The sequence below is a fragment of the Fundulus heteroclitus genome, chromosome 6, assembly GCF_011125445.2.
Source record: "Fundulus heteroclitus isolate FHET01 chromosome 6, MU-UCD_Fhet_4.1, whole genome shotgun sequence".
NCBI classification, from domain to species: domain Eukaryota; kingdom Metazoa; phylum Chordata; class Actinopteri; order Cyprinodontiformes; family Fundulidae; genus Fundulus; species Fundulus heteroclitus.
In genome coordinates, this window is record NC_046366.1 from 6,599,677 (window position 1) to 6,619,719 (window position 20,043).

General features: G+C 42.6%; 1 protein-coding gene across 2 annotated transcripts; it reads right to left on the reverse strand.

Moving 5' to 3' along the window:
• Positions 1-11,902: 11,902 nt before the first annotated feature.
• On the reverse strand, positions 11,903-19,504 carry LOC105925222 (protein shisa-like-2A). 2 transcript variants are annotated; one of them, XM_021315650.2, is made up of 4 exons: positions 19,088-19,504; positions 18,425-18,561; positions 18,219-18,276; positions 12,778-12,897 (listed from the first exon to the last, which is right to left on the reverse strand). In XM_021315650.2, exons 1-4 carry the CDS (start codon positions 19,267-19,269, stop codon positions 12,867-12,869), a joined length of 408 nt encoding a protein of 135 aa, XP_021171325.1. In that variant the 5' UTR covers positions 19,270-19,504; the 3' UTR covers positions 12,778-12,866. The 2 variants fall into 2 exon arrangements, with proteins under 2 accessions (XP_012716409.2, XP_021171325.1); XM_012860955.3 differs by lacking the exon at positions 18,219-18,276 and having other exon boundaries at positions 11,903-12,897; positions 19,088-19,496.
• Between the last annotated feature and the right edge of the window lie 539 nt (positions 19,505-20,043).

Genomic DNA, 20,043 nt, shown 5'->3' on the forward strand with positions numbered 1-20,043 from the left:
AGGGGACCCGTAGCCCCGGACTCCCAAAGGGGTCCCTAAAGCAGGTCGCCCAGGAGGGGCCGACACAGGATATCTGCAACCCCCCCCCCCCCCAAGGAAGGAGCAGAGACGACCCCGAGGAAATCCCCCAGCCACCGCAATGCCGACACCCTCAAGAGCCGCGGAGACGAGCCCGTGGGCTCCGCCGGCAGCCAGCCCCGCTGAAGTGGTCCCGGCCATGGGCCCTGAGGGCCAGAGGCCCCAGGGGCGCCCCGCCCCCGCGACGAGGGCCCCGGCCGCCCCCCGGGGGGCCAGGCCCCGCGAAGAGGCCGCCAGGAGCGGGCCGGCGCACGCCCGGGAACCCGCCCCAAACCCGAAGCCAACTAATGCGCCAGGGGGCCAAGGCGCCCGCCAACGAAGTGGAGGAGGGCAGGACGTGGGGGGATGGGCTCCGCACCTATCGGAGACTTGAGATGTTCTTGGGAGAGGGAGCGGACCACACCCATACCTGAAAAAAAAAAAAAAAAAAAAAAAAAAAAAAAAAAAAAACCCTCATTCACCCATTCCCTCCCTTGTGCCCCACTCGCCACACACAGAGAAAAAAAAAAAAAAGACGCTGTACACACATTCCCACATAACACTCACATCCAACACTGACCAAAAGGGGGGGGGTCACCCCAAATCGACTATACGACTGCTTGTGCCCGACCCCCAGCCCCGGCCCCCGACCAGACGCCCCCCGGACCGGGCCCCCCCAAGAGGGCGGGCCAACACAACCCGCACGAGCCACCCGGCCAGAGCCCCCCCCTCCCCCTAAATACCTAATAAACCCACTCCCTCCCCCCACCTACCCTTGCCATCCCTGCCCCCCGTCCCCTGGGGGGAGCGGAGGCATCAGCCCCAGACCTGGTAGGCCGCTGACTGCACACCGCAGCCCCCCGCCAAGACCCCGGACACAGTGGCCCGCACCTCCTCCAGGCCCCAGACTCCTTGCCTCCATCGGAGAACGGGGGTGTGCAGAAGACCCCGACCCTCCCTACGCCTGCTCAAATGTTGTGTTGTTGCATGTTGTTCTCAAGTGCGTTTAAAAACTGGGAGCGCCGAAGGGGATGCACGGCACAGCCCACCCCCCTTTCGGAAGGTAGCTGTTGCCAGCGCACCCCTTCCGTGTGACTGCCCAGAACCCTCAATGTCTAAGTGGGAGAGGAGGTGAAAGGAGCCGTCCGAGGTGAGGCCCACACAACATAAGCCCCCTCCCAGACGTCTTCCCCCCACCCCCCCCTACCATGGCCTATATGAGTGTGTGATGTGAAAAATGTTTGAAGTGAAAGTGTCTAAGATGCAAAATAAAATTGGGGAGAGGGGCGTCACCAGAAAGTGGCAACCTCCAGTAACGCCCCCTCCCTCATGACCTACATGTGTGGCGGCGTGATGGAGCAGGCAGAGGGAGGAGTCCGGGGATGGGGAGCAAATGACTGGGAAGCCAACCCAGGGAGCCAGCTCCCCTACTGACTCCAATAGGCACCCCCGCTCCCCGAAAGCCCCACCTAGAGAAGGGGGCCTCGCCAGCGGCACCACCGTAGCCCGGGGGCCAGGGAGAGGCCGCAGGGCCCGCCAGCCAACCACCCACCAGGACCAACACCTAAGCCCCCCCCAGCCCACCCACCAAGCCTACTTAAACTAAATAAATAAATTAATAAATAAATAATTAAATAATTACATAAATAAATAAATAAATAAACAATAATAATAATAATAATAATAATAATAATAATAATAATAATAATAATAAGGGGGGACCCTGGCCAGCCGGCCCGCACGAGCCACCCCAACCCCACCCCCCAGGTGAAACCCGCACCCGAAGACGACACGGACCAGGACCGGGACAGGGGGCCGGACACAAGCCCACCAGAACGTCAACCCCCCCCCAAACCCCCCCACCCCCCACCCGTGGATTTAATCCCTCCCCAACATTAACGTTCAAACAACTCACCATACATTCGACAGTAGACATCCAGGCTGGGTAGATCCCTACTCCCCCTCCTTTCCCCCTCCCCCCACTGGCAGAGTGCCCCTCCAATAAAGGAGAAGAGCATCTTCAATTAATGTTAGTTAATATAATAGTGATTATATTAATTTTTAATGTCTACTTACTAAGGATTAGAAACACACTAAAACACAAATCTAAAGAGCAAAGATGCTAAAGCTAATTTAGTTTACTAACCACTTTTAAACTACAAGGGTAAGTATAGGAATAGGAAGATAAACATTTAAAGTATTATGAAACTAATCAAGACCTAAGTTAAATCAAAAGTTTATCTCAAGCGTTTATAGAAAGGGGTTATATGGCTTAAGCTCAACTCGATCTCTACTTTGATCTGACAAGAAACAACTTGAAATCTCTTCATCTGACCACTTCTTTTTTTTTTTTTTAGATTTTTCACAGCTCTAGTGGCTCGCTTTTTATTACAGTAGGCTGACAGGAAGGGGGTGGAAGAGGGGGAGAGACCTGCGGCAAAGGACCGTGGATCGGAGTCGAACTCGGGTCGAGGACTACGGCCTCCGTACATGGGTCGCGCTACCCGCTGCCCCACCAGCGCGGCCCCATCTGACCACTTCTAACACCAGAACCACCAGTAGTTGGTTCTGGATAGGAGAGCCGTACTTTGGGCAAGACATCACAGTAGCTGTCTTTGGAAACAATTGTGCAATCAAATATTATTAACATGTGTTGTGGCTAGAGCTACAAGGCTTGCAAGGACCATTTTTGTTGTATAGGCATATTGAAATGACCTGGAATTAAAGGAATTGAAAAGTCAAATCTGGTGTGGCACTAAAGTTACAAAAGCAAGTTAATACAAAAACTATTTGTTTGACAAATTATTTTCTGACAATATTCTAAAAAGGATTTGAAGATAAGTCTTGAATGAAAAATGTCATGCTAAATGGCAACTAACGTAAGTCATAACTCATAATAGGCGGCTGGAAGTATGTTAATATCCAAGTTGACATCACATGAAATTATATAATTTATATTCATTAACAGTTGAAAGAACGACATAGGAGCCTCGCTTCAAATATGACTGAGGTCAGTCACACCTCTGTAATTGCATGTGGTTGCATCAGTGCTCTCAGTAAAGGCAATTTACACTTCAATGATGGTGGATATGTAAAGTACTTTTAAAGTGGAATAGAATACCAAGCAATATATATATATATATATATATATATATATATATATATATATATATATATATATATATATATATATATATATATATATATATATATATATATATATATATATACAGAGAGAGAGAGAGAGAGAGAGAGAGAGCTAACAGAGGACTTTCACCACGTTAAAACAAATCCAATCTTAAAACCATCACAGGGGTTTATGCAAAAGCTAATTTATGACCCTTTAAACTGTGTTTGCCCTCGCTGGTTATTTTGAAAGAAGCAAGCAATTATTTATTTAGCGTTTCTGTGCAACTGTTTGATGTATTAGTAAAATGGTTTAAAAATGATCATATTGCAGCAGTTTAAGTGAATGTTGTGTTGCTGAGACTGGGCAAGTTTTACATGTTCTGTTGTCAGGATGTGTTTCACACAGTAAGATCGTCCCTGCTGCACAGCACCCTAACATCTTTCATCCAAGTGACCACCCAAAGCAAATGTGACTGCTGTCTAAATGTTGTTAAAATGGGGATGTGCAAAAGCCAAGAACTCTTTGGTCTTTGTCCCTCTTGGACCAACTTAAATCTGGATTTATTCCCTTTAGCAAAACCTCCCTGTAAACATGTCTAATCTATCCTTTTAAGAACGATTGTGCGAAGAGCTGGAACCAAACTTAGTGAATTCAAAAATACATCAGAGCTTTACCTGCTAAAATACACTCCCGCACACTCTTCAGTGGCGAGAGTTTGAAGAGGGAACAGGTTGTAAATTGGCATGTTTGATGATGCCATCCATCAGCCTCTTATTGTAACATTTTGCCATATGGGTTTTAGAAGAAGAAACGGGACAAAAACACCTAAAGCTGGTTATTGTTGGCTGTTCCCAGTGCATTGTCATTTTTAAAGCATTATGAGACTAAATGGGCACATTAAAAGTTTATTGCTCCCACTTAGTTTGGAGTTGTTACAATTCAGCAGTGGAGGCAAATAACAATAAAACAAAAACACATGCTGTATATTGAATATATAGATGCTGCCTTGAAACCAAAGCCATGTTATATGTGGGAATAAATGGATTTAATTTTATTCATACGCAGTTCTGACTGTTGACTTTACGTGTCGCTTGGAGAAAAGGTGAAGAACCCGCAGCCTGAACCACATGTGAGCTGTCTGATTCGAAGTGACACTGGCTCAGGAAATCTGCTGCTGGTTTTAAAAAACACAGCAGCTCTGAATATTAACAGAGAGCCAAAAAGAGAACGGTTCACCATCCACAAAGTGAATCAGTCAAAGAAGTTTTTTAGATAAACCAAAGAAAAGCAAAGAAAAAAAAAAGAACAGTGCCATTATGATATTATAAAAAAAAAACTGTTACAGTGTCAGCAGGACTGCAACAAAATACAGTTACTGGTGTTAATGAGATCAACATTTCTTAGCTGTTTTTACACAATTTGAAATTAGAGATTGTGTATTTGATCTCTGAGATGGCAGTGAGAGCCTTTGGCTTTGATTTAAATTTCATGAGCTGTATTAATAAGTCACTGTGTACGTTCATGTAACGAATCTAAAAATATATGATCAAATATACATGGACATCAGATGAAAACAAATCAATCCACCTCAGATTTCAGACCTCGTTCATTCTTTGAAATGTAAATGTGTTTCGGGTAAGGAAGCGTCTTCAGTGTGCAAAGAGTTTTCCCAAGTTGGTTTACTGGGAAATATCCACGTGTTGAGATGGACTAAGAAAAAGAGAACAGGTACGAGTGTAATGAGGATTTGCTGCTTCAAAATTGTAAAAAGAAAGAAAGAAAGAAAGAAAGAAAGAAAACAGGTCAAATCTATGAATTGCTATAATTCATTATTTGTATGCAGAAACACCTTCCAGTGCAACTCAGAGTTTTACAGTGAAAAGGAACAATCAGAAATGCAACAGCGCTGTGATGTGTTCAGAGCGAATTGCTTTTCACAGAATAAATTGAACTTCTTTGCAACCTATTGAGACAAACTGTTGTTGATCGTGGCGTGCGTTCTTTGTGTGAATGAGCCCAATCTGGATGATTTACTGTTCAATGGAGGTGGCACACAAAGGCTGTTCTTTTCAAATAGTTTAGACTACACAACATATCAGCACAACACTTTCCAGTTAAATATTACCCTGCACACATTTACACCTTTTTCAGGTCTCTCTGCTTGCAGCAGTTGTAATTTTAACTCTGGGCATTTTCTCTCCTACATAAATAACAATTTATATTCCTTACATTCAGTTATTGGTCTGACTGGATGCAGTTTAGTACGCACCAGAAGCGGGCAGCTCTAACACTGACCAGACAACAATCTAGCTGAAAAAGACTGTTGAAAAAGACACTTTTCATGTTCCACCCTTTGAACATTAAAGCTGACTCAGCTTTTCCGGTTTTACTTCAGTAAGGATTACCAAGGTTATTTATGTTTTCTAAATGTCAGAAGAGCAAAAGTGAATTTTTAAAGAATTTATTTCAAACTTTTTTTTAAAATATAGGGTTACATATTGTACATTTCTGCAGTATTGGGTGGAATTTCCTTTGAAACTGGGTCTTTGGGTACCCTTCCACAAGCCTCTATGAATAGTTTGCTGGAATCCTGACCCATTGGGACTGAGATCAGCGCCTTTTGATGGACACTTTAACATAAAATGTTGACCTTGTCCTTAAACCACTTTGTAAACTGATATAATTGTATGTTAGTTTTTCATTTGGAAGACCCATTTGTTCCCAAACTTTAACTGCTGGTTTGACGTCTTGAGATGTTGCTGCAATGTTCTTTATTTTTTTTAAACAATATTCTTACCTGCAAATGCCATCTATTTTCTGAAGAGCACCAGTCCCTCCTGAAGCAACCCACAGTTAAGATCGCAGTTATGATCACCACTTTTGTCACAAAATTAGATCTTGTCGTATTTACACAATGTAATCTTTCTGTTTTTATGGTGCTTATCGAGCTATGACTTCTTTCTCACTGAGAGGCTTTTCAGCCCATATCCGTACTGGACTTGTGCCACAGCCAGCATATGGGGTTCATTGACTGATTTTGCACCATAATTCTGGCACAGAGCATTTAAGCTTAGCGTTAAAATCCATCAACAGGTGTGCCTCCAATAAACCTAAATGTTAACGGGTAAATGGCCTGTACTCGTATAGCGCTTTATCAGGTCCTGAGGACCCCAAAGCGCTTTACACTACATTCATACACAGATTCACACCCTGACGGTGGTGAGCTACATTGCAGCTGCAGCTGCCCTGGAGCAGACTGACAGAAGCGAGTAACTAATTGTAATCAGAAGCTTACAAAGACTTGACATCATGATCTGGGCTTTCCCAAACTGTTTAAAATAAGGTAATAATAGTGTATGTAAACTTCTGAGTTTGCAGAAAATAATAAACATTTTTTCTTATATTTTTGTATTTATCAAATACAACAGTTTTACTTATCCTAACTGGCTTAAAGTTTAGCTTGCAAAGGTCAACAGACACAAAGGATGTTTCATAGATGCATGTGACAGCATTAGCAGCACCTGATCAAGTTTCCAGGGGTTGCACTTTTGGACTTGAATGAGAGCAGGTGATCATAGCAGATGGTGCCCGGCATGGGAGGCACCTACCCACACGTGCTGTGAAGGTTCTTGTCACCCAAGACAGGCCACACCCAACAGCACTGTTGTGTTGTGTTTCAATGATTACAAAAATCCATGCCATCTCCTCATGTCATTAGGAATAGAGTAATGGACTCTTTAGGGCTGCATGATATTAGGAAAACATGCACTATTTGATAAAATTGGTAAACATTATATAATGACTTGACTCGAACAAAATGATCAAAAATTGTTCCTGTGTTTCTTCTTTGGGTTCATAGTATAAATAGTCTTTCCAAACACTGGAAAAAATAATGTATTACCCATTATTTCTATCTTTTCAACAACGTTTTATTCAAAAGGTTGCTTCTGGATAATAGCTGCTGTTTTGGTATTGAAACACCTCTGTTTCTTACTGACTTAACCACCTTTTCCCTCCTTTACCTTCTACAACAGTTTATGTTGAATGAAACAACTAGTGTCGGCAAATATATTACAGACGAACAGGACCTAAGTGCATGGTACTTAAATAATTATCAAATGTTAAGGTATTATTAGTCACTGCAGTTGGAAATTGGTCAGAGTTGCGAGGATGATAGATGGCACTATCATAGAAAAAACTGATTAGATGCTGCGAAGAGATTTGAGGTTAGGGAGGATGTTCACCTTCCAGCAGGACAGCGAACCTAAACAGACATCCAGAGCTACAACAGAGCATATTCACAGGTTAGAATGCTCCGCTCAAAGTTCAGAAATCCATTCAACTTGGGAGACAAAACCAACCGAAAAAGTATCTCAGATACAATCAACCGACACTTTTGATAACATCACTATAGCATACACAGTGTTGTTTAATACAAGATGTATTTAGTGATGACCAAAGATAACTTTAGGGTTTATCTGTATAGAAGGGAATCTGTAAGCACCTGTGGGTGTTTGTGAGAGTGCACTTGTGTATGTAAGCTTTATCTATAAGAAAAATGCTCAATAGTGGTTGGAAGGAGCCAAATAACCACTATATGCAGGAACTGCTGTGTTTTTCATCACAATACCACAGAGGAATTTAAATGGACTTAATTTACATACTTGGTCTCATCTATATTTTCTTCTGTGATATTTGATTTTTGGAAAGGCTTTTCTTTGTGTTTTGGCACATTACAATAATGCAATACTTCTCGATTGCCAAGTTTATTTTTGGCCGGCCCGTCAGTATTAACATCCATGGCAGAGAGCGATATTAACCTCCAGCACATGTCGCTCTCCCACCTCTCTATCTGCCTGCTGAGAAAATGAGTTCAATAAAGAAGGGCAAAAGCATCTCTGACTTCTCTGATCAAGAGAAAATGATAGAGATTAGGCTGAATTTAAGAAAGCTTGGCATTCAGGTGGTTTTGCTACTGGTCTACTTAGTTATGGTGCACACTGAGCATGTCCTTGCGGAGCAATATTTTTCATCAGATAAGTGGCATTGGGAGGAGAAAACCTTTCAGCCCTTGAACATGTTTACACCTTCACAGGTTTTTTTTTTTACCTCCATATTAGTTTTAAAGCACTTCAACAAGGTTGGCTTTGGTGAAAACCAAAGTGGTTTGAAATCAGACATTATGAGGCACAAAGGACTTCTTCAAATGGTCTCCCTGGGAATAAAATAAATACATATATACGATGTCACATAGTGCCCTATCTAACTTTTTCCTCTCAGGCATTAAGCTTTGGGTAACTAAGGCTCTAACAATGCCTTTCTACAAGCCTCATCTTGCAGTATAATACATTTTATTCTCCAGTTTCAATGCCACGCAGAAGAATACGGTACACATTCTTAAAGCATTTTCACATTTTATTATTATTACGTTACAACTACAAACTTTTATGTATTTTGTTGGAGCTTAATGGGATTGACCAACACAAGGTAGTGTGAGTAGGGAAGAATTTGATACAGTGATTTCAAAACATTTTATTAAAAAATACTAAAATGTGGTGTGCATTTTTCATTCAACCAAGTCTTTTGAGACCTTCAAAGCTTGGTGAATTGTTCTGTAATCTAACATCCTGTAATTTTCTCCACAGTTTTATCAATAACCTTTCTGCTGTGCTACTTAGTCTTTATAATACTGACTGTTTACAGATATTCTCAAACAAACCCCAGAGGCCCTCGCAGAACAGCTGTATTCATCCACCTTATGCTCATGACTCATGATGCTTTCAGAACAGGATGTCAATGACATCTGGAGCAGCATGCTTAGAAGTAAACAAACATTCTCTCTCAGTGCAGATACAGATTAAAAAAAAACATGTGAGAATGTGAACCTTTATATCTGAAATGGGTTTTTACATTCAAAGCTGCACCATTATTGTCCAAAGATTGGGAAGATGATCGAAAAAGGGCCTCTAAAGATCCGTATTAGCACCTACATAGTAATAAAATTGGCCCTGTTTTCTTCAGAAAACGTGCAAACAAAATATTAATCTCAAAGAAGAGGCAGAGCACAATCAGGTCATTATGTCGCACATTTCCAGGATTGGGTTCTAATGTCATCATCAGGAGAAATGCAGACAGCTGTCTGTTTATGCGCTTTCAGCCACACCGCTTCCATATTATAAAGCTCATGTATAATTGAACAGTAGTGCCTTTCTCTATTATTTAAATCTGCTGAGCATACATTAATTGTGTATTTGATTATCTTTCAGGGTAAAATTTCTGTTGTTGGTTGGGAACTCTGTCAGGGATGGATGGGATGCATCTGCCCCACAATCTGCCTGCTTCAAGCAGATCCGTCACCAGATCCGTCACCCAGGGATGCACAACCTAAGCCCTCTGGCCCATTTATCAGGAACAGTGCAACTTCCCAGCTTCTGAGAAGGTTAGTGGCTTTCTATCAGCGTTCACAAACGCTCATTGAGTTTGTCTCATCCACTAACCTTTCTCCTTCCTTTGCAGTGGTTCCTGAGTGTGCTCCAGCCCGTTTTCCGATCCTGCAACATGTTTTATTCAATAAACCTTTTAAAAACCGGTCTCCAGTTTCTAGTGCATTACAGCATGCCGCACTTTTCCAATTTTCATGTTAACATTTTCAAAAGCTATGTATCATTAATAGTTTTATTTCATAATTATGCACTACTTAGTTTTGGTCGTTCACATCCCAATCCCTATAAAATGCACAAGACTTTGTGGTTGCAATCAGACAATGGGGAATACGTGATAAAACGGGTGTGATTATTTTTGCAAGTCACTGTTAGCCAAGCTGCCAAATAGTTTTTTGACATTAGCAAAACATACCAAAGGCTTTGGCATTGGTAGCTGCATTTCTGAAATTCTAAATATTCCGGTGAGGAGTCTTGGAGCTCCAATCTAACCTTGTCTGCAAGCAGAATTCTCGCTGTATTTGTGTTCACAAACACACGAAAATCCATCTGGTGCCGCTCCCGCTAATTGTTTGTGATCAAAACAAAAATGGTTCAGGCAGATCACAGGGTAACAGTGGTGCAGGAGTTAGGGAGTTTGTCCTGTAAGTGGTGGATTGCCGGTTTGATCCCCGCTCTGACGGTCTCAGTTGGCCTTGGGCCAGACACTTCACCCACATTGCCTGGCGGAGGTCAGAGGGCCTGGTGGTGCCGATGTAAGGCATCCTCGCCTCTGTCAGTCTGCCCCAGGGCAGCTGTGGCTTCTAACATAGCTCAGCACTGTCAGGGTGTGAATGAATGATTGTAGTGTGAAGCGATTTGGGGTCACCAGACTAGTTAAAGTGCTGTACAAGTACAAGCCATTTACCGGTTACCATGTTGTATTATGGTTTGAGGCAGGGCAAGAGTTGCAATGCAATGACTGCTGCTATCACATCTGTTTTGTCAAAATCAACAATTTCTTCTTTGAAATAAGAACTGGATCTTGTTGTGGTTTCTCATGACGCCTGCTGTTTATAACATTTTCATTTGATACCGTGATTGGCTAAAGCCAACTTTGGTAGGCGGGCACTAGATGTCGTCAATGAGCTCGGTACTGAATCTCCCTCCTTTTTGATGGGAGAAAGGCCAGATCGATAATGTGCAGAACGGAGAGTGCTTCACGTTATCAATCTGGCTGGCCAGGTTAGCCCAAATCTGGAAGTGGAAAGGACATTTTTCAGCATAAATCCGCCACATCTAGCTTTCTCTCATAGGATTTCTGAAAACGGAGTCAGATGAATAAACAAGAGTTGCTCAGAAAACCCTGAAAATAGCTGGCACGAAATATACTCGTTAAAAACAACATAAATGCACCCAAACACAATGGCCTCTAAGCACACTTACTGTCCAAGACTCCACTGCTGAAGAAAAAAACATGGTGAAGGTTGTTTAAAGTTTGTTGGAGTAGATTTGGACAAGTCAGTGTAATACTGGGAGAGGATAGTCTGGTCAAAGGAAGCCTAAGCAGAACTCGTTGAATGTCACTGCATAAACTACATTTGGAGAAGGAATGTTTCTGCACATCACCTCAAGAGCACCACGGCAAAAGTGAAGTTTGTAGATGGTAACATTATGATGTGGGTTTGTGTTGGAGTAGAAGGTACTGGTGGAATTCATTAAATTGATGCAAGAATGAATAGAGAAATGTCTCTAGATATTCCTAATAATAACAACCAGAGAATGAAATAAGTGTGGATTTCCAGGTAAGACAGCATTCCCAAACACACTGCCCAGGACACTCTTACTTGGTTTCAGATGAAGAAAGTAAAAGTGCTAGAAGTCAGTCATGTGACTTGTCCAATTAAAGATCTGCGGAAAGAGCTGAAGATCGGGTGCATACAAAGGACATCCAGAACCTTCAAGACTTGAAAGCGGTGTTTGTAAAATAATGGATCAAAATCTGACCTTTCACAAAATATGTTATAAATACATTTAAGTGGATTCAATACATTTTTCTGTAATTCATTTTTTTTCTCATAATTTAATTTGTGGAATAATTTGAGTTAATTTCTCGAATGTGCATTACTTGGATTGTTGCCAATATCTGGTGTGTATTTATATCCATGGCACCATTAGAAGTATTCAAACTCAGAAAGAAAAATGCATACTTATTTTTCTGACTGTAAATCTCTAACTTAATCTGTAGATTCAGATTGCAGACTCTGTTGAAACATAGAACCAGTTCAGCCAGAGCTATGAGGTTGCTGTCTGTTTTATTCAAGTTTCACAAATCATTTGCTCATTCACAGTGCTGTCAGCTGACTCTTTACATCATCGCCTCGTGATTTTAACTGAAATACACTATGTCACAAACTGTTAACATCACACGACACTTATTAATGTCATTAGATATGTTCAAGGAGATTGGGTTGAGAAAAACATTGTGATAACTGGTGAAAGAAGCCATTGTTCACTGTTGACCTTCCAACCATCACGTTGATGGGTAATAGAGGATGTCTGCCAGTTAAATGTAAAGACGCATCACTGTAAGCTCGTGAGGAAACAACTGGTGATCTCGGTGCAGAAACTTTTACATGGCAAACCTTCACCCTTATCCTTGCATTCCTAAGGTGACACACAGCACTGAGTGTCACAGGGGTCTGACTAAACATCAGAAACTCTGTCTGCATTTACCCTGTTGTCGTTTTAGTGAGTCACCAGGAGCTCTTCTCCACCATATTATTATGTGCCTTTCACAGAGCCACACATACTGTCTTTATTTGCTTCCAAGAGGACAAAAGATCAGCCACTTAAAAAGTTCCAGATGCCATGATAAGTGCTTTCAAGAGTGGTGTACTGTGGATTTACTCCAATAACTGCAAAAGTTAAGCAATTTACTCCACTCAGCTACTGTGACTATAATGTTTGGCACATGATCTCAATTAATGCAGCCTTCCCTCTCATAGCAGTTTGCTGGGAGCTCAGACAGCATCCAGGTTCAGCTGCCTCCTTGAGCTGAGTGCCGCTCGTTGCTTTTCCCACAGATAAGTTCCTCTTCCTCGGCCTAGGTGGGACTTTCAACTTTAACGCCTGTGACCGTGGCAGTAAAACACCGCTGGAAAAGCCGCTCCGGGTCTGATGGCTCATTGTCAGAGTCGACCTTCCTGTTCATCATGTGTTGTCTGAACCCCTGTGGACCAGCTCCACTGGTCACTCTCTCATGACTGGGTCCCTCGCTGGGGTCTCCAGCTGAAAAACACAAAGACAAATAAAATCACCAAACCATAAAACAATGAAAAAATAATAAAAAAAAAAACAGCTGGGTTATATCTGTGCCACAAATGCCGCATTATCGCTGGCAGTACAGAAACGCGGGGTCTTTTTATCCAAAAATGTTTCCTGGCTTAGAAATTGTCACCTTTTCTTCTTCTTGATCATTGTTAACAGAACAATATTGAGCCACATAGAGAGGAAAACAAAAAGTGCCAACCTGAGATAAAAGTCCAAAGGTTTTATTTCCACATTGTTCCTGTAATGCTTTGCATTAATTTTCGTTGTCTCTTCTCAATCATAAGCGGTCTCTCACAGATCAAATTCAGATTAATACATGACAGAAAATCAACTTTTACACATTAAATAACCATAAGTGGACTTCCAGCTTTCAGAAATAGGAGGGATGACCTGAAGAAAAGCAAATGTAATTTTGTATCAACGATGGTCACAAGCCACTTTTTCCAAGTCCAGTTAAAGTCTCAAATCTCATAGGGCCAAGTCAAAGCTGTCATGATTTGTCAGGATGAACCGAACAAACACCACACACACACACACGGAGCTTAGTTCTGAGAGAGTTTATTGTAGAGCAGTCAATACCGGGATGGAGCTGCTGAGTGCAGAGTGCAGGAGCTGGAGGACTGGAGAGAGCTGGAGAGCTGCGGGTGCAGCATTGAGAATCAGCAGCTCAGCAGAGAGATAGTCCATAGAACGCTGGGGCTGCAGTGGATCCAGCAGTGCAGCAGAGAGAAAGTTATTGAGACACAGGGCAGCAGCAGATTCAGTGGGGCACTGGAACGCTGGAGTAACAGGGGAAACCGGCAGCACAGTTGTAAGATCACTTGAGGTGCAGACAGGCGTGGGAAGCTCTGGTAACCAGACGTGGGGAAAATCTCTGGTTGCCAGACTAGGGAGAGTTGATGCTCAGCCAGACGTAGGAGAATCTCTGATTGAGGGCATCAGATGACTAAAGACGGACCGGCGGTGAGGAGCTGACTAGAGAGAGTTTATATAGGGAGGCCTGCAGGTGGAATGAGTCCAGGGTGATTGAAGGCTGAACAGGCGTAGATGATTAGGCAGAGAGGAGCTGGGCGGGAGGAGGAAGGCGCTAGAAAGTTCCAGAGACAGGTAGGCCAAAGCTGCTCCGTGACAAAAGCAAAGTCTTAACTGTCCCTTAAGGAGTTCCCTCTGGGAACTCCTTAAGGGATAAGGGATAGTGATAATAATAAAGACAGACCTTAGAATGAGAAGGGAAATTCAAACTTTTGACTGGTAGTTACAGGACAAGTGAAGTACTGACGAGTCAGCATTCTCTGAAGAAAAATTTGTGTGCAAACTGCAGGCTGTCCAGGCAGCAGGGATTGTGTCCTTCATGTACTTCAGGAGGATCCTCTTGAAACACTTCATGAACATGGGGATCAGAATAACAGGATGGTAATCATTGAGGCAGCTGGTGGTTGTTGTTTTTTTGGGCACAGGCATGAGGATAGAGGACCTCAGACAGGCAGGGACCATGGAGAGCTACAGGAAGGGGTTCAAGATGTCCAGAAAAAAACCTTTCTAGTTGGTCAGCCCATGATCTAAGTGTCCAATCCGACTCTATGTCTGGACCTGCAGCCTTGTTGATACTGACCTTCTTTAAGGAAGAACACTTGATGCGGCTGCAGGACGAGGGACTGATGCTGCTCCTCTGGCTGGGGAGGATGTTCAGGCCTTCTGCTGATTGAAGAGTTGAAGCGTGTCAAGAAGCGGTTTAAGGTGCCAGAGTGAGCTGGCTCGTTGCTGAGCTGCTGATCTCTGTACCTATGGTCCGTGGAGATCCTGATCCCACTCCACATTACGTGGATTGTTGCTGTTGAAGTGTTCCTCAATGCACTGCTTAAACCAGTGCTTGGTCTTCTGGTTCCCCTTTTGCAGCTCACTCCTAGTGAGCTGAAAATATGGCTTGGAGTGTTTTTTCTTCTGACTCTGAGCTGGAATATTTAGATAGTTTTGGAAAAAACTGATTTTCTAAATCCCCATTCAAAACCTCCATTCTCAGCTCTAAATAGCAAAGATAAGTGTCATTAGATAGCGCTCTTATTCCCTTAGTTTGGTAACAGAGATGTATTTATATTTCTGGGATGATCACAGTTTATGTAACTTGTTAACCATGTGAGACAGAGTTGAGTGGAGCCAGGGATGAGTTTATGAATAAATATGGAATCCACTGCTTGAAGAGAAGACAGCGTCAAATGAATTTTCCACCCACACAAGAAGAGCTGTGCGACTCCAACTTATGCTTAACAGGCTGTGCACCCAGGTGAGATGGAAATAAGTGAAGCTTAAGTCACTCGGAAGAAGTTTGAAGTTTGTTTGAATAAAGTAGCAGAAAATTAGCACTCCAAGCCAATGAGCCAGCTTAGCAGTGATAGAAGAAGTCACAGGCCGGCACTTCTGACAAAATGGCAAACAGAGCAGCAAATATTTCTGTATGACCACTCTAATATTATTTATTATTATTGCTAACATGCACACACTGCTGCTAAAAGAAACCATTCCGCGTGGGCCTAACTCCAATGATGAAGAACGGCTACAGACAGACGGAAATATGCTGATTGCTATGCAGAGCTAGTCAAAGTGTTGGATGATGAAAGCCTGAAAAGACATGAAGCTGGAGATGATGGTAGGAAAATGGAAAATTCTGAGACAACATTGTTCTGGAAAAAGCAAGCCACGAATAATAAATCAGTAGACATCATTGACGAAGCTGCACAAGGCATGAACAGAGGATATTATAAGAGCAGTGACATGAGTGATGGACTAATAGTGGCCATGGTATTAAATGGGCAACCAGAATCCTTCAAGTTGCTTTGCCGTCCACATAACACAAGATGAAGATGGTGTTACATTTGCAGACTTTAAGAGAAGATTAAGAGGCTATGATTAAGAGTCTATGACAAAAAGAGAAAGAATAAAAAAGCGGAGTCTACTAACGATGTAATGAAAGTGTGCAAGGCAAGGTAGAGGTTACACTAAGTCGCACTCAAGCGACAGAAATCTAAGGATGCCAGCATGACATGATTACATGATTACAAATGTCGAGCAGAAGGACACTAAGTGAGAAAATGTCTCAAGAGGGTGTGGTGTAATTACTGCTCAATCAACACACAGAAGGACTTGCTATACAAGAAAAATGGGAATAAAAGTGGAGTTGGACAAGTTGCAGAAGAACTCGAAGACCATTTCTTCAAAGCTGAACACACAAAATAAGAAACGGCCAAAGGAGGTGAAAATGACCATCATGGTGAATATAAAGGCAACTTTCCACAACACCAGAAAGTTAAAGCGTTTTAATGAGACATTCCAGCCCAAGTCACACACTGTGGAGTTAACTGACAGGAGCAAGTTTACGGGACTGACACAGAGATGAGGCACAGCTGCAGTCCCCATACTAGACAACAGCACAGAGCACAACTGAGAGAGTTAATATAGTACATGCAACACATCTTCTCAGTAGCGAGAGCAACAAAAAGGGGATCTATTGTATCATCACTTTCAAAAAAGGGGACAACCACAAGACCACCAGAGATGATAACAGGTTTGACATTTACGAAGGTGTGTCCAGGGTACCACTTAAACTGGGTATTAAGAGTCTCACGCACACTGAAGATGAGTGAATTTTGCCTAAAACATCAGCCCGAGCTGCCTCAATGATTGTAGTTTGAAGGTCATGTTGCCAAGACGGTTTAATTGGGGCAGAGGATCAGGAATCTAGGTGAGAAATCCAATTTATCAAAGAAGAGACCGCTTTACTCCTAGTTGCATTAAAAGACATCACCTTGCCAATTATATCACTGAGAGGCTTACTGTATGAGGAAAGCTTGGAATGGATAAAATGATAAAATGCCTAACCTGCAAATATTTTAAAAAACGAGAAGCCAGTGAATTATATTTATCAGACTTCTGTGCAAAGGAAGCCAACTTATTTTCAATAAAAAGACCTTTTAAATATTCTGAGCCTTTACTTAGGCATACATTGAATGTAGCGTCCTTCACCCCACGTCACGGCCACATCCAGTTCCTGATTGGTTGATGCAGCGTGACAACACACAAAAGTTCAGCTTTTTCCAACTCCAACAACTGTCGCTTCGAATTCATCACAGGTTACGGGCCACTCTGGCTTCGCTTTAATCGCCAAAACGGCGTGTTTTGCATCACTAGAATTGCCTTTGTGGCCTCGCTTAGTGTCAGTCGGGAGTAATATCGCTGTGCATCGGGATATCGGGTAAATCTGTCGTTCGGCGTGACACGGTTACGCTCAATGTGAATGCACCTTTACAGTTAGAGACAGGGAAATTGACTGACCACTTAGTTAAAGGTATAGTGGACAATATTTTATCGCCTTTTCTATTGGTTGCCCCACATGCCAACATTAACCCATAAGGCCAACGTGTGTGGATGTTCCTTGTTAGTTTCCGCTTGCTAGCTGCACATGTGCACCTCTAGTGTATGTATCCAGTTAGCTTCAGTGTTAGCTGTTCATTGTTGCTCTGTAGCTCTCGCCATATAATTTGAAAATGGCTGAGAGTCTTAGGAAGCAAACTGTCTTACAAGTTTATGAGAAGAAGAAGGCCTCAGAACAAAGAAATAAGACCCAAGTGGATTTGGGAGATTTTTTTCACGCGATCCCCCTGAAGAGCAGTAGAGTAGGTAAGATGGTCTTATGCATGCGCAGTTATTCAAAAAGGGACTTGGGCGTTTCTTACTTACTTTTCTGGAAAAATTGCCAACTCTACCTTTAATTAAAGTCTGTGCTTGGTCTTAATACACCAGATTGAGTCTGCCTCTGATTTAGAGAGCAGCCTTATAAAGGGCAGGGGGGGGTAAATATTTCAAGGTAAAGTTAGGGTTTGAGAACAGTTCAAGAGGAGCACATTCAGCATGGTCTTCTTTGTCCTTTTTAAGGAACGTTAGAAGGAAGACAGATTATGATGGAGCTCGTAATGTAAAAAACAGAGGGCTGAGGTGGAAGCCTACGTTTTGGACTTACCTTGAAATCTTTGCTCCACTAAAGTTCAAAAACTCTGGTTGAAGATCAAAGGATGTTTTTGGAGCTTTGTGTTATCTGATTGCCTCCAGCTAGATTATCAGCACCACGAGCATGCAAAGTACAGCCATGTAACTTTAAAGGTTTCTTGCTGAGATCAAACCCGAGGCTAAGCTAAGAAAGAACACACACTACCACACTAACGATAATGCCACAGCACCTTTTCCTATTGAGTATACCTGAAAGTACTAAATAAGTACTAAACAGTTACTGTATATGAGGATCGTTCCACTGCCAGCGTTGTGTTACAAGACAAACACTAATCTTACCTGGCACACACACACACACACACACACACACACACACACACACACACGCACGCACGCACGCGCACACACAAAGGGCTGAAATTCATCCTAATTTCAGAAAAACCAAAACGCACAGAAAAAAAGGAGTCTGACACACACCCCTCCTGACCTGGTGCTCTGAGGGGCAGGCCGTTGTCAAGGCGACTGGGTTTGGTGGCTATGAAAAGGTAGCAGAGGACGCAGACAGTGATGAGGAAGGCGAGAAGCACCACCGCTGCAACTGACAGACCTACCAGAGCACCGATACTGAGAGGAGAGGAGAAAGGATGATCAATTAGAATACACAACTGGTAGGTAAAAAAAAACAACACTAGATGTGATAATACATTATACGGGTGTCAAAACCACGGTGGTGTCAAGAAAAATGTGAGGAAATCAACAATTAAAGATGTGACAACACTTGTTGAAGTGTGACATAAGTCAGAATGTTTCCCTTCTGTTGATAGTGGGAAACATGTATACTGGAGGGCCTCTCAGTAATCAGGTTATAGGATAATAAGCAAGGGGGGATGGTAGAAAAAAGCTTTTCAAAAGATTTTGTGACCTCGGTCATTTTTAGATAAAAACGGAAAATAAAATGAATAGAAGTCTTAACCTTTCTAGCAACTAACAAACATGGAAAAAGATTGAATGAAAGTAAAAAAGATTGAATGAAAGTAATTAGCTTACCAATTCAAACAAGTTAGTCAGTAGTCGATTAGAGAACAATGATTTCAAACGTACAGAGTAACAGAAAAAAAAAGCACTTGATTGAAATAAAAAGTATGCTCACCTCAGCCACCACATGTATCCATATTCATAGGGGAAAAAGCTGTTGGGATCATCGCAGCAATACTTCACATCATTAAAGCCGCAACAGTAGACGGCGAAGGCAGCGCTGCCTGGTTTAGGGCAGGAGAATGCCTCCACAAACACGCCGTCAGTGTTGTAGTAACTGCTGCAGTCAGCGCTCATGCTGCAGCCAAGAGAAGGGAGGGGAAAAAAGGGCAAAGGATCCAGAAAGACGGAGCACTTCTGATCAGTGGATTAGAGCGCAGAGGACGATCCCAGCATGAGGGGGGGGGGGAAGAGAGATCACCGTTGGCCACTGGGTGAAGTGAAGCGTTGATTCTGCATCAGCGGAGGGTGCGGAGTTGGAGGCACAGACGTTAGAGAGAGAGAGAAAGAGAGGGAGGTGGAAAACTTTGAATTCGAAGAAAAGTGCAGATCTCCTTCTCTCGCTTCCTGTTTTTCCTCAAACACAAAACCCCCCAAGCGTCCGTTCTTTTTATCTTTCTTTGTTGATTTGTTCTGAGACTGGGCTTTTATTCGTCAGCAGTGTGTCTAATTAGGATGACACCATTAAGCCTGAGCAGCACTGCTGTGTCTGCTAGTATCAACTTATGCACACACCCTGAATATCTAATACAATGAACTGGGTTGTGTAAAGGGAGTTCATGAGTGGAGTCACCTTTCTGGAAAATAATCCCGTTTTCTACATGAGGAACCTTAAACTGGGAGCAGCTCTCTGATGTGTCATTAAACTGTTGTGGATCTGGGAGTAAACTCTACTTTCATGAAGAAGCTTTAGAGCATCAACTGTCTTTCTAAATGTATCTGTTCATCCGTTCAAATAATAATCTTGGAGTTTCAATCCCATCTATGGTCACAGGTGTATAAAATCCCAAAACATTGTTTTATGAAAGAATGGGTCAGTGTCAGGAGTTTTGGTGAATTCCTGGACCGTGA